This window comes from Dermacentor variabilis, chromosome 5 (assembly GCF_050947875.1).
Source record: "Dermacentor variabilis isolate Ectoservices chromosome 5, ASM5094787v1, whole genome shotgun sequence".
Taxonomy (NCBI): Eukaryota; Metazoa; Arthropoda; class Arachnida; order Ixodida; family Ixodidae; genus Dermacentor; species Dermacentor variabilis.
The window spans coordinates 71,146,168-71,159,940 of record NC_134572.1 but is presented as its reverse complement, the minus strand read 5'-3'; the positions used below and the strand labels follow the sequence as shown (position 1 = coordinate 71,159,940).

Below are 13,773 nucleotides of genomic sequence, written 5' to 3'. Positions count from 1 at the left end.
GACAGCAATTATATGGACACTCCCAAAGCATTTCTGCCGTCGCCGTGAGGTTCCGTATGAGTGAAAGCTTGTGAGTGTGAGCCGGTGAACGCGGTTCGATCTCGCATGCGCGAGCGAAGATCGCGGCCCGGATGCGTGCCCTCTGCAGTGGCGCGCGAGGCAGGGGGTTGAGGCGAAGGAGGAGGGACGTTCTTCTCCGGCGGCGGCTAGGGAGCCTCGATGTCCTCATTGCCCGCCGCTCCGTACAGAGTGGACACAACCGCGGCGTCTAATATGGCGTTGGCCACGCGAATCGCGGACGCCGTAGTAGACGTCTTTGTCGGACGCCGTCGGGACACGTTGCCGGTGCTCGTGTGTCTTGAAAGCGATCTGAGACGTGGCCAAAGTGTGCGCCGCGCGGGCGTTATCTTCAAAGCGTACTGCGATGTTTGCAGAGTGCGCGTAGTGCCAGTAGCTCCGTATGCGCTGTGATTTCGGCGTTTCGCTCGCGTTGAAGCGACAGATGCACGGAGGTCAATTGGCTCGTCGCTGCTGCCGCGATTCTAACTCCAGTGTTTTCACAGCGAGCCTCCGCGCTCATCGAACGAGATGTGTTCATGTTCGCCTGTGCGCGCGTGACACCGTGCTAGCTAATTTTGTTAAAACGCATTGACGGGCTAGTAGGTTTGAATCCATGATAGTATGTGTGAGTGCGACTGAACACGGACGTAGTAAGAAACAGAACAACAAGACAGCGCTGTCTCTGTGTGTCTGTTTCTTTCTATGTCTTCGTTGAGCCACGCTTACATATTCTATCATTGTTAATTTAGTTAGTAAGCGAACGTTTGCAAGTTTATAGGACCGATAAAACGACTGTCCTTACTTCGTACAGCTATCTACTAATGTGCTATCGCAATCGCTGTTTCGCCTTTCGGGCGAAACTGCGATTTCTTTTTTAAGCGACGAGAACGAAAACGTTTCTTTCCTTCTTTTGGACCTTGCTGCGGAGAGACATTGCCTTGCTGGAATCCGTTGTCATGCGTGTCCGAGACGGGACGGGCGTATCTTTTCCTCGTGGTGACGTCATCGGGAAACTACGTCCCGTCAACAGCCTTCGAGAGCTATGGACGTGGCGGCGTAGTCGGCGCTATACACGGGAAACTGTCCGCACTCGTGCGACACGGGGATGCCGGGTCTTGCGTGCCAGCTCTGCGGGCCCGGCTGTGCATGGTGAGGCGCCGTAGACTCCTTGTCAGCTGGTCCGTCGTGGAACCTCGCCTTGACGACGGGATCTGGCGGCGAGTTGCCCACCAGCTCGGGGTCGCAGACAAATTTGTACACGTACCGTTCACCTGCAGGCGGTATCGAAAGACGTAGTGCATATTTCTCATCCTGGCCGGCATATTGGTCCAGTCCATTGCTATAAGCCGTGGGGCTTAGCAATGGACTGGAACGTTGTAATAGCTAAGCTACGCGGACACGGAACGAAGACACAAATGCTGCGTTTTCAAGTATGCCATTTCTGTGTCCGCGTCGCTTAAGCGCCATGATTTCAGTGCCAGACAAGCAAGGCAAAAATATGTTCCCCTTAGCTATAGACCTCATCTACTTCGCAACGTCCCCGAGATAGATTCCTATTCCTACCTACTACGACTGATGAGTCGCCAGTCAGTTCCGGCAGGCTTACGGTGTTTATATTATGTATCATTAGACGTAAAAAAACATTTGAGGTTGTGCACGAACTTTCCAAATATTTAATGATTTTTCTGCGTGCTTGAACGCCGTCCGTCCTTAGCGTCTCTATTCTGGGCACAGAAACACGCTGCACTCACCAGCCACCTTTTGCATGATGCCCTTCTCGTAGTAGTACCTGAGCGAGCGACTCAGTTTATCGTAGTTCATGGCAGGTCGGTTCTTCTGGACACCCCACCGGCGAGCGACCTGTCGACAAGAACAACAACACCGACAAAACAACATTGTTGAAACTCCTCCAGTGCAGCTGTACTTGCATCTGATTATACCAAGAGGCTTTTTTTAGGGGAGGGAAGAGGGAGTGCTATACAGAATATTCAAAAATTGCTTGTGGTAGACAACACAATTCTAGTCCTTGAAGTGAATAGCTCGAAGAGGCGGTCTGTGATGTGTGGTGCGCGACGTGGTGCGGGGCTCGGGACGGTCGAGAGCAGACGACGCTGAGTGCACGCGCGCCGAGCTGGAAGGAGGAAAAACGACGACGCCGAAGAGCGCCCGGCACGTGAACGCGCGGCGCAGGAAAGACAACAAAAGAAAAAAAAAGCAACCAATTAGAAAAGACCACGGGGCGTCGGGCAGCCAATCAGTAAATGCCAAATCGGCCAGACCACGAGAAAAAGCATGGTGCGCTGGCAGAAGGGGCGCGACACGCAAGAGGACACGCAGGGAGACGCCGGGGAGACGCCAGGAGAGTCCCAGGAAGCGACGGCAGGAGGAGGTCAACCACCGGAGCGGGCGTTGAAGACGGGCCGTCGGGTTCCGGACCCGAGCCCACCAGGACTTCACCCGCCCGGGGCCTCCTGCCAACCTGTTCCTGTGCGTCGCCCGTCTACCTGAGCGTGCCGTCGGCTCCTCAAGGCCGGTGAGCTTTTGCGCCAGTGGGCAGGACGGGAACAGTCGGGCTTCGGGCCCGAGTTCTACGCCAGCTGCCCGGCCAGAACGCCACCCCCGTCTGCCGTGCCGCCTGCTGCCTGAGGCCGGCGTTCGAGCTTCCGAACCCGTGGGCGAGAGGGGAGCAGTCGGGCTACGGGCCCGAGCTCTCTGCCCGGCCAGAACGCCGCCGCCGTCCACTCCTGCCACAAAGCCGCCAGCGTTACCTCGCCTCGCCAGAGCTGGCGCGCTCCCGGCGCCCGGTCAGTCAGCTTACGCCACGACCTTTGGTGAGACCGGCGCCACTCCTTCTGCCAGCTTGTCGCCGCGTTGCCGCGTCGAGACTGCGACGCGTCCCCGCCCTCGTGGCAAGCCCGGACTCGCGCCCTCGTTAACCTCGTGCAAGCCCTATGTGTGTGTTCTTTACCGCAATGTCCGCTTGAGTGTGTATTTTAAGCATGCTTTCTATTTTCTTTCTGTTTGTTTTATTCTTTTTTTTGTTTGATTAAAAGTCTTTGTGTGTGCGTCCAAACCAACGGCTTTCTCCTCAATTAGGTTCTCGGAGGCTCCGCCTAAGAGAACCAACCGAACCATTGAGAACACGAACCTTTGCCCATAAGTGGGTCATCACACGGTCATTAAAAACCTTACGATCATCCGCATCGGTTAAAACGACCACCAGCGCTAAAGCAGAACAGATAGCCGTAGCCATCGCCATTGCAGACCCCACATTTACCTATGTCCTCACGGACTCGCTTGCCGCAATTCGGGCCTACGAAAGTGGCAACGTATATGTAAAGAAATAGCGCATCTACTACTAGCGAGCTCAAAAGAGAACACACGATGCCTCTACTAGTTACCCGCTCACACGGGGAAAGACATTCACCCTCGAAAACCAAACCTCAATGAAACGGCCCACGACCGCGCGCGAGAACTTGTCCGTCGCGATGGTCCCACGGCCTCCGAGGGGCTGGACATTCAGTTTAATGACCCGCTACTCACTTACCAAGAAATCACCTCACACTATCGAAAAGGCAGAACCAAATTCCCGCTCCCGCACGCCAAACTCGAACGCGCGCAGGCGGCCGCGTTTCGAATGCTACAAACGGATCCCTCACGAGGCCTACTAAGGCACTATAACTCAGACATCCCGGCAAATTGCCCAGACTGCCCAGAACTCTATTGCTCACTTTCGCACATGCTATGGCAATGTACCGTGTTACCATAGGACCCTCTCTCCAGTGAGCCCGAATGGGAAGAAGCCCTCAAAAGCCCGGACCTCAAACTCCAGCTCAAGGCCGTCCATAGGGCCCAAGAACTGACGGAGCGTCACCACGTTCCCGTCCCGACTTGGGCGTCGCCTACGGTTTCGGCCCGAGGAGCTCCCCGCGTGGGATCTCCAACGGCTTAAAACTCCTCAGGACCTCAATAAAGTTCTTGACTGACTATCAACTCTCCGTTGTGTGTATGGAAATCGTCGTCATCATAACCATCACGCGGACACGCTTCTTGGCTGATCGCCCGTTGAGTGTATGTGCCAAAGTATGGAAATCATAATCATCAACACTCGGCAATCATCTCAAAGAGGCTAGTTAGCGTTGGCAGGAGAGAAGTCTACTTGCGGTTGTGGCCTAATGAATAGAGCATCGGCAAGCTGCGCTGGTGGGCCAAGATTCGAATCCCGACGCCAGGACGCCCTTTGTGCGCGCTCTTGAGGTGTATTTGAATCCACTCGACGAGAACCCCATTAGCCACCGACAGACCGCCCGACCGACCGAGGCAGCACCATGGTAGGCTAAGAAAGCTTCGCTTTAAAATTGGGGTTTGTTGATTTATTGTTGTTCAGTAGAAAGAAAAAGAAAACTGAAGTCGGGGTATTTGGCCGTCCCGACAAGATCAGTTTGGAAGACATCTTAATTCAAATTTAGAAAACGCTTATTTCATCTCACTTTGTTTTAAAGAAAATATCGCTTTCTCACTGCCCGATTCATGGTCGATCCCCCCGAGTGGGTTGTGCCATTTCACTGAGAAAAAAGAACAAGTTCGGGACTCAGGACCTTTATTTAAAGGTTAGAAGTGTCCCGCTCAATTCGGGGCGATTGACTACCCGAATTACGCGTCTCTGGAGGCATTCTAACCTTCCATGTGCTGGCCGTGCATTCGCCATCGATAGCAGGACGAAAAATTGGAGGACGCTTAAGCTTCGCCTTCAAGAGTGGAACGCGACAGCGTTCCCGATGACCCGCCAAGGGGTGTAAGACAATTGGCTACGGCGCAGCGACTACGCGCCCCGCATCGGACGCGGTGAGCGTCGAGCAACGCAGCGTTCGGCGCGACAACGAAATGTGCGCCTGAGCAAGCGACGCACGCCTGAGCCTTAGAAACAGCTCGTTTCTAAGGCAACACCGCGTTCACTAGAGGCGCTTTTGTACCGCTTTGAAGCATCGAATTCGTGGCTCAGTGGTAACGTCTCCGTCTCACACTCCGGAGACCCTGGTTCGATTCCCACCCAGCCCATCTTGGAAGTTGCTTTTTATTTATGAAGCGCCTGCTGTGATTTATCGCTCACGGCCAACGCCGCGGACGCCGACGCCGACACCGACACCGACGCCGACGACACCGGCTTTTCTGCGACACGAGCTCCTTAACGCTATCGCGTTAAAATGACGGCGCGAATGCGCCTCGAGTGCCCTGATGCTATCGCAATAAAACGACACTTTAGGATCAATGAACGTTTATTAGGCATGACCTGCGGCCAAAGTCCAGATAAGCTGCAGGCTTGGTTGAGGACAGCCTCCGGCAAAACAACGCGTCAATCCCTGGCGACACGCTAGTTCGGTTGCTCGACCTGCCTGCCGGGGTCGCAGCGAGTCGAAGATGTCGCCCTGATCGTCGATTTAAGAACCTCGCGTTCAGGGCGAACGTAACGCGCCGAAGCCCCCAAGGTTTCACGTCTCGGAGACTCCGCAGCGTCTACAAGAGCGAGGCACCACGGCCGGCTGCGGTACGCTTTGCAAGAATTCTCCAACGTGCAGCCCCGTTCATCGATGGAGGATGCATACGCGCCTCGTTGGACAGGGCAGCTTGCTGGACTGTGCGCAGACCGTGACGTGGAAGGTAGCAGGCAGACGGGAGTCTCGCAGCCGACGCATATGCTGGAGGCATCGCTGACCGCCGGCCCTCCATGTTGGCCATTGTCCAGCGTGTCGCGTACCGATAGCGTCTCATGGCACGTCGATGCTGCGGCTGCCACCGACGTTGTCGTTGTCTTTGGCGGTGCCTGTCTCGGCCCATGGTGGCGGTTTCGATCTTGCGATGGCCTTGTCTACCACTCGCCCTTGTGTTGTCGATGCTTTCCTCGGCTTCTTGCGGCGATGCTGTGGTCGCAGGTCACCTCGGTGCGTTCACACGGGGTGTTCGACGGAAATGGTAGAGATTGCGAAGCTCTTTGGAACGCTGACGAGGCCGAATACCTAGCGAGGCACGCGCCGTTCTTCTTCGTCTTTTGCTTTGTTCGCGGATGCACGTGGCTGCCTCCCGTGACCTGCTTTGGCAGGAAGTAGAGAAAGTAAAGTGTTGAACGGACAGTGGACAAATGCGACCTTACCCCGCCAAAGTAATAGACAACAACAACAAAAAAAAGATATTGTTCTTAAATATCGCGCAAAAGTGGCATTAGCTATAGGGCTTGCCGGTTGATAAGTACGTAATACTGTCAAGGTATTTCGCCCAGGCTTTTTCGTCTTCCACCTTTATAGCTGTCACGTGTACTCTGTTGGACACAGTCTCAAAGTATGAATACGGAGCAAGGCCTTCGTTCTTTCCGTCGTGAATACCATTAATGTCTCAGGCTCCTCAGATTAATTGCTAAAGAAAGACTGATCGAACAAAGAGAAGAACGTCGCAGAAGATTGAATAAAGTTGAAAAAAAATTGCTTATTGGGCCCTTTGAAGAAGGAAATGCTGGTTGAAAGACAGAATATATTTACGGTTAATAAAATTGAGAATAATTATTTACCTAATAGTTCGGCGTTGACAACGCGTACCTCGCATTGCACTTGCGTAAAATTGACGTGACTGTTGCGGTGATGTGCTGCTGGCGCCTTGGATCACAGATACCGACGAAAGCTGGTGCAACTGCAGTGAAATTCACTGCGGGAATGCAACCTGGCACTCTCATCGCGTGCCACCGTCACTCGTGAATGTGACATGACCTGGCAGCGTATTTTAATTTGGAAGGGGCGGGTGGCAGGTGGAGAGGAGCGTTTTCGGCTACGGTCGGTCAACATTACGGTCAAAGTGGGTGCCGAACGTGGCACTAAGTCTTTTTTAGCACATAGCGGTACCTTTGTTATTGCTACCGCATTCTAATGCACTCTCACAAAAATACACCTGCCGCCGAACTCGCATCCGCGGAAATGGCGCAAATAACTAGCAAATGAAAAAAAAAACAATAATACAAGCTATATGAAATAATTTTGCCCGAGCAAGAAGGTAATTCGTTATCTCACTCTGTTCAAGAAGTGGTAATACTTATACTGGGTGCATCAACGAACACTTTCAAAATTTTTTTTTTTAATTTCCTCTCGCGGATAGCACAATTCAAGTCCATGAGCTGGTCTACTTGAAGAGGCGAACATCACGTGCACAAAGAATTAAAATGCATAACCAACTAATTAACAAAAAATCAATAATTAAGCTTTTAACTAAATAAGTTATGGCATATATTGCAATTTACAAGTTCTAGCCGCAAGGCGGATCCACTTGCAACCAATTCTCAGTTTCGAGGTATTATTTCCCGAACTTTGCGGAGAAATGCATTGGCGTTCCAGTTAGTTTTGTGCTTCAATGCATAAAACTACGTTTTGTTAAGAAAGTAAGCGGAACAAAAGTGCATCTTTACCACAAGTTTGACGGCGCATATCTTGGAAATGGTGTCATCCGCGGAATTCTTTTCTAGTGGATATGCCTTGCAGTCTCACCCGCTAGAATTTGTAAATCGCAATATGTGGTATAATCACTTATAATGGCAAAGCCTTTAGCGCAATTCAAGAAAGACAGGGGCGTGACAGAGGCACAGGACAGGACACGTGGTTGTCTTTTTTTTTAATTGCGCTAAAGGCTTTGCCATTATGAGTAAGCCGTACCAACTAGCCCAAGAATCAGCCTTGTGGTATAAGGTAATTAGTTGAAAAGTTAATGAAAGAATTTTCGTTAATTCGTCGATTATGCACTTCATTTTTTATTTGCAAGTAACGTCCGCCTCTCTGAGTAGACTAGTTCCTGGATTAGATTTGGGCTACCTGCCACAGGCAATCTAAAGTGTTCGCTGTTCAGTGTTCGATGAAACACCCTCTTTATAGTTTGAATTGACGGCATCATGGCCGCCACCTTGGGGTACTGGCACTTCGAGGGACTGTATAAACAAGAAACGTGAGAGCACGGCAGCGCAAGAAGCACGTATCATGTCGTGCGACAGATCTACCAGTGATAATCTAGTGAATAAATGTAACCGCCATCATGGCCGTCAAGTTTGGGTACTACCACGGTGAGATTATAGCTGCGTCCGCGACGTCATTTGGAAAACTATCCATCGGAAAAAGTGATTTACATAGCGCTAATGCACCTGTCGACCAATGACATGATTGTTCTAGCTTGAATAATCATCTGAATCACTTCACCCTTGCGCACTATTTCTGGGTAGTCAGAGCGGCTCGCCTCCACAATCTCGACATGCCCACTCTATACAGTGTGCACCTTTAACCTCTCATTGAGCAGTTTTTCATGTCTGTGTCTTACGTCCTCCCTTCGTCCATGTCTTTGGCGCTGCTTTACCGTCCTTATGGCGCCGAGCCAACGAGCTTAAGCTTGCATACTTCTCACTATGGTAAATGCTCTGTTAAGAGGAAGATTTACCTTGGCGTAAACTCAGATTTTTCTGTTCAAGTACATCTAAAACTAAAAAATAGATGCTATCTCTAGACAACCGCTAAACCGCACTGAACGAACCTTGATCGAAACGAGGTAAGTATGAGGCGTTTACTGCAGCGGGACTCCTCTTTCGCGTTTCCCCAAGAGGATGAGCAAAACGAGAACGATGTGAAAGCAGTAGCCAACGTTTCGACAAGGGGACTTTTCTTCAAGGCCTTGAAGAAGAGAAGTCCACTTGTCGAAACGTTGGCTCCTGCTTTCACTTTGTTCTCGTTTTGCTCATCGTTTTGAATTTCCATCTCCCGACTTCCCCCTCTTTTAACTGCGTTTGCCTGACACTCGGCGCCACCTAGCGCCGCCACCTCGAAGCCTGGGAGCTGCCTCCGAAATGCATGGCGCCTGAGAAACGTGTAACGCAGCAACCGCGCTCCTCTCTCGCGTTTCTTTCTGAACACGTTGCGCCATGTAGTGGCACTGCCACGAAGTCCGCGCGTGGCCTCCGATGCGAGAAGCGTGGCGGGCCGGTCCCTGCGAACGCTGAGAATTGTTCCCTCATGTTCCGCACACTACGTGGCACGTACTCATTTACCCAAGTGGGCGAGACGTTTGTTGAAGAATGGCACATGCCTAGTGCGTTTGTCGCGCTGCCTGCCAATGCGTCGGGTTGCTGTCCTTGAGGAACCCTTGTGACGTTGGTTCGATTCCGCTCAACATCGGAGGAATTCAAGTGACCTTATTCGTCACTGCAGAGTGGCCCGTTCCCAGTGGCCCGTACCAAGTGACCCAAGTTCGCATCAAAGATGTTCATTGAACACCAGCACAGATCGAAGGACACATAGCCAGCGGTCCAAGACGGCGTCAAAGAGTTTCTTCGGGCTGCAGTGCTTACCCAGTGCCGCGTCTACAGTGGCCCATGTCGGCGTGAAAGAGGTTCGTTGACGAGCGGCACGTACGTACACATTGGCACATACTCAGTGACCCAAGTTGATCCGATGGTTGATCTCGAAGCCTGTTGCATCAGCACACATTCTTAAGAACTTTGGTCAACGCCATACATTTTGCGGCATAAGTAAGCACTTTAGACACAGCCGCACAAACAGCAGCAAAACTGAGCAGAGAGAAGAGCAGAGACTGACAGGTATCACATTGTCTTTGGATCGCATTGACTTTTTCAGTAACCACGCTGTTGCCAACTTTGCCTGTTTCAGGAACTCTACCACAAGAAGTGGTGCAAGTAACATCACCATTCCTTTTCCTGCGCATTTTTGCAATTTTTCGCGCCCTATCTTACAACATCTTTAAGGCTTTTTCGCAAACAGAATTTATTTCTGTCAAGAAATGATGCTGCGTTGGTAAAGTCGTAAAACTAGCCGAAATACGTAAACTTTGAGAAAAAATCGGGAAAGTTGTCAGGTATGAATATATCAATATTATCCGCTTTAGATGGGTCGATAGATACAGTTTACACAATTGTGATGTCGTTTTTCATTGCTGAGTAACATAGTGGTAACTGATAGCCGAGCTTTCTATAATCTTGCACTTCTCAAAGTTTTTGTAGAAGATACTGCCTGCCGAAATCAGAAATCTGCTTACTACAGTCATAGATTTTACCTTTTATGCTCTAAATGCAACAAACTTCATCCACTTAGGTGCAGGGGGTGACGAGCAAAATGACTTCTCTTTTCCCAAGTGCTCCTATTGTAAAACTTCCTCTTAAAGGGACACTAGAAAGACGTACTAAGCAAGTTCAGTCAGATAAAATATCATTTCAAACCCTTATTCTTGTTGATTTCGTGGTATTAGCTTGATTACTAGAGAAAAATAGTAAGCTCAAAGTTCCATTTTTAAAATTTGCCCATGAAATACCAGCGTCAGTCACCAGTCCACCAGGGAGAAGTACGTCATATATTCCAAAGTATTATTTCATATGTTCGCCCTTTTAGCCAACTAAAGTTATTGAAACTAGGATAGGTTCAGTCTTTTGGTCACTTAGAATTCAATTCACAGCGACCTGCGGTGGGAATTTAAAGGCGGTACTAGTAGTAATTGGATGTTTATTTAAATCAATAATTAGATAAATAACGAAAGAGGAAGGCAAGGGAAATTGCTACTGACACCTACAGCGGTCAGAAGCGGACGAGCGACAAAGGGAAGGTAGTAAAAGCACGGGGAGAGAGGATAGAGTAAATTAGAACTGTTAACCCATGTATATACAACATAGCGACTAGGTAAAATATTCATCGTTCGCTTGTGGAGGGACTGTCGCCGCCCGTATTTCATTTTTTGCTTACCAAGCCTCTTATGGGAAGTAGGAATGTTTTTTTTTTTTCATAATGTTACGCGAGCGAAGGAATCGCTTAACTGAAGGCCACTAACAAGATACGTTTGCAAGGAGAAATGCAGCGCTGATCAATGTAGCCGACTGATCGAGCAATAGGGCCAGTTCCTCGTCGTAGTCACCGGGTCGACCATGCTCATCAAGAGATGCACGTAAAATGCCCGTATCGATGTTGTAGAAGGGTAATTTACTAATACGGCTCAAATTATTTTTAAAGCGTTAGCTTTCCTAGCTGGCGATCACTGGAGCATCACAGATCAGCGTAGTAGTTTAAACGAGAACGCTATGGAACATCCTCTGCACTATACTGGCATGAAGGTTGCAGGACATTCAGACACCCCAAGCGAATCGACGTGCTCGAAGCCGGTAGCCAGAAGGCCTATAGCCCGCACCGCCAGGTAGCGCTTAAGCATTCGCGTTGCACACTCCTAACCATCGTGTGAAAATTATTGCGATAACAATTATGTCGACACTCGAGCAGTATTATTGCCGTCGCCGTTGCCGTGATGTTTAGTATATACTTATGCACATGTGTGCCGAACGTTTGTTTATGCCGTATACGCAAAGTGGACGCTATACTGTTCAACCACCAAGGTTGCTAAGACTAGTGTTACGTTCACAGCTAAATTATCCCCCAGAGCTTGTATTGCTCTTACCCTAGAATTGTTGATGAAGTCGAGGATCTGACGAAATCTCGTCTGGTTGAGAAGAATCGTGGCGAAAGCCATGAAAGGATTGTTCGTAACAGCAAATTTCTGCCAGTGCTGATTCTGGACATATCATTAACGAAAGGTACCAGCCGGTGGCATAAAAGCACGCACGAACTGAAAGCTTTGTAAATTTGGCCCCGTATTCTTTTTCGGAATAACACAGCGCAAAGAACAGTCACGAAGCATTTCATTCACAGCGCATGCCTTTCATACTAAGTCTTCCCGGACTATTAAATAGTGCGAAACAATGTTAGCGTTCACGACCTGGCAGTGATGTAATTTCACTCTCGTCGCTGTTCACGGGCATGCGCAGTGGCGCCTGGGCGATGCCATTACAGGTCCTACACGGCGTGTTAAGACTTCATTTAAGGTTGCCGGAAACTTCGGCGCACCCACGTATAGCTATAACTCCGTCCGAGTAGTCTAAGTGCAGCGCTAAACCTTGCTACCACATTCAGGCGAAACTGCAACTTGTTTTCAAGCGATGGTTTTCAACCTCAATATGACATTACATTCCTCTGGTTTCTATTATTAGCACTTTTGCCGGATGCCTTGACTGTGAAAAGGCTAGTTTAATGAATATGAAGGAATCGTCAAAAATTTCATCCTTAGTTCTTTACGTAGTGGTTGCCCATTATTTTAGTTGGATATTTTGATGAAATTAGCAGAACAACCAGAGCAAACACGAAGGCTTTTCGAGGTAGCATATGTTTACAGAGCTCCGGAATATTTGTCTCCATTCACAGTGGCGTCCCGCGATACGCGCATTAAGGTCTCAATGTCCCGTTCTATTTGCGTCTTTATTAACCTTTTAATGACTGTTTGTCTAAAATGGGACGGCACTGTGCGAAAAATTACGGCCGCTCAATCCTAGTCCATTCTGATCGAGCGGCCCTGAAAGTTGGAATCGTAGAGGTTCGACCAATTTACCCCGCAATGGTTTGTGAGTGTGCTTAACGAGGTTCCCGTACCTCCTCGGGATCGGTGAGCTTGAACTCGAGTCCCCGACCAGTCCAAGCGATGCACGGCGCATTTCCCGGGTTCCTTAGCAGCGCCGCGAGAAACTGCCACAGCTGGAGCGAGCCCCGACCAGCGGACGAGCAACTCATCGCCTGGGGGTGGTGCTCCTCGGCGAAGCTGACGGGTCCGACGGCAGCCGTCAGCGCCTGGGGCTGCGTCAGAGGTTCGGCCAGGGCAATGGGGCACGCGGGGGACACGGGAGGCGATGGAGGCGGCTCGAACTTCACCGGTGACTGGTGGCCTGCGAGGCGGTGGCCATCGATGTGTGTAGCCTTGCGAATTGTAATTGACCCATGCGCTTTGAACTTTGCCTACGCAATACCCATACATGATCAGCCCCTTGTTTCCACGAAGTATAATCAAGGCGACTCCTTTAGTCCACCAAGGACACGGCGGGCGCCTCGTAGCCCGCTTAAAGATATATAGGAAAAAAATAGGGGTTTATTAAATATTTGTAAAACTGGTAATTTATCCAGACATGTGACGGTGTTGCCACACATTACGCTTAACGTGATGGCAGTTCTCGCTGAACGTGAGTGAACTCGATGTGACGTATGCAGTTCTCTCGGAACATTAGGGAACCGCGTATAATGTTCGCAAAACACTTTTGAGTACTTGATGAAGGTTTCCTTTTCTTTTTTTTTAACGGAGTCTGCAGTTGACACACACGCATTTAACATCGCATTTGCGTTATCTGTGCGGTTCCCTGGCGTGCAAGAAACAACGCAAGAGTAACTCTCCAGCACTGTTCACACCGCATTTACTATCATTCAATGACAATCACTGACAACGAATAACAGAAAAATGCACTCGAAATTCACGCACGTGGGTCCCCTCATCATAAACGAAAAGAAACGCAACCTATTGATAAAAGATGTCTTATCTCTTTCTATAAGCCTGTCTGTTAACGTTCGAAATGGCATCAGGAAGTTCTACATGTTTTGCGGTGATCGAAGGGAGGCCAAGAAGCTTATTAGTCTCACTGACGACACACGCTTCAACAATCGGGCTGGTCGACGTGCCCTGATATAGCGCTCATATTGATTAAAGGCTGACATCCGCACCTTGATCCGCACTTTAATTATGCTGATAGTTATCACTCTGATATATTGAGAAAATATGTGGCTTAGACAGCGAATGGGTGAAGACTTTGTTTCCTTTACCAAGCAACGT

General features: G+C 49.8%; 1 protein-coding gene across 1 annotated transcript; it reads right to left on the bottom strand.

The window, feature by feature from the left end:
• Positions 1–945: 945 nt before the first annotated feature.
• LOC142583568 (ETS translocation variant 4-like) lies at positions 946–12,926 on the bottom strand. Its single transcript, XM_075694054.1, has 4 exons — positions 12,923–12,926; positions 12,552–12,841; positions 1,812–1,920; positions 946–1,331 (listed from the first exon to the last, which is right to left on the bottom strand). Exons 1-4 carry the CDS (start codon positions 12,924–12,926, stop codon positions 1,084–1,086), a joined length of 651 nt encoding a protein of 216 aa, XP_075550169.1. The 3' UTR covers positions 946–1,083.
• Between the last annotated feature and the right edge of the window lie 847 nt (positions 12,927–13,773).

Coding starts and splice junctions, on each gene's coding strand:
- LOC142583568 (XM_075694054.1), bottom strand. Junction 1,921..12,551: donor AGCTCACCGATCCCGAGGAG/GTACGGGAACCT, acceptor TCTTGTCGACAG/GTCGCTCGCCGGTGGGGTGT. Junction 1,332..1,811: donor CATCATGCAAAAGGTGGCTG/GTGAGTGCAGCG, acceptor TACCGCCTGCAG/GTGAACGGTACGTGTACAAA.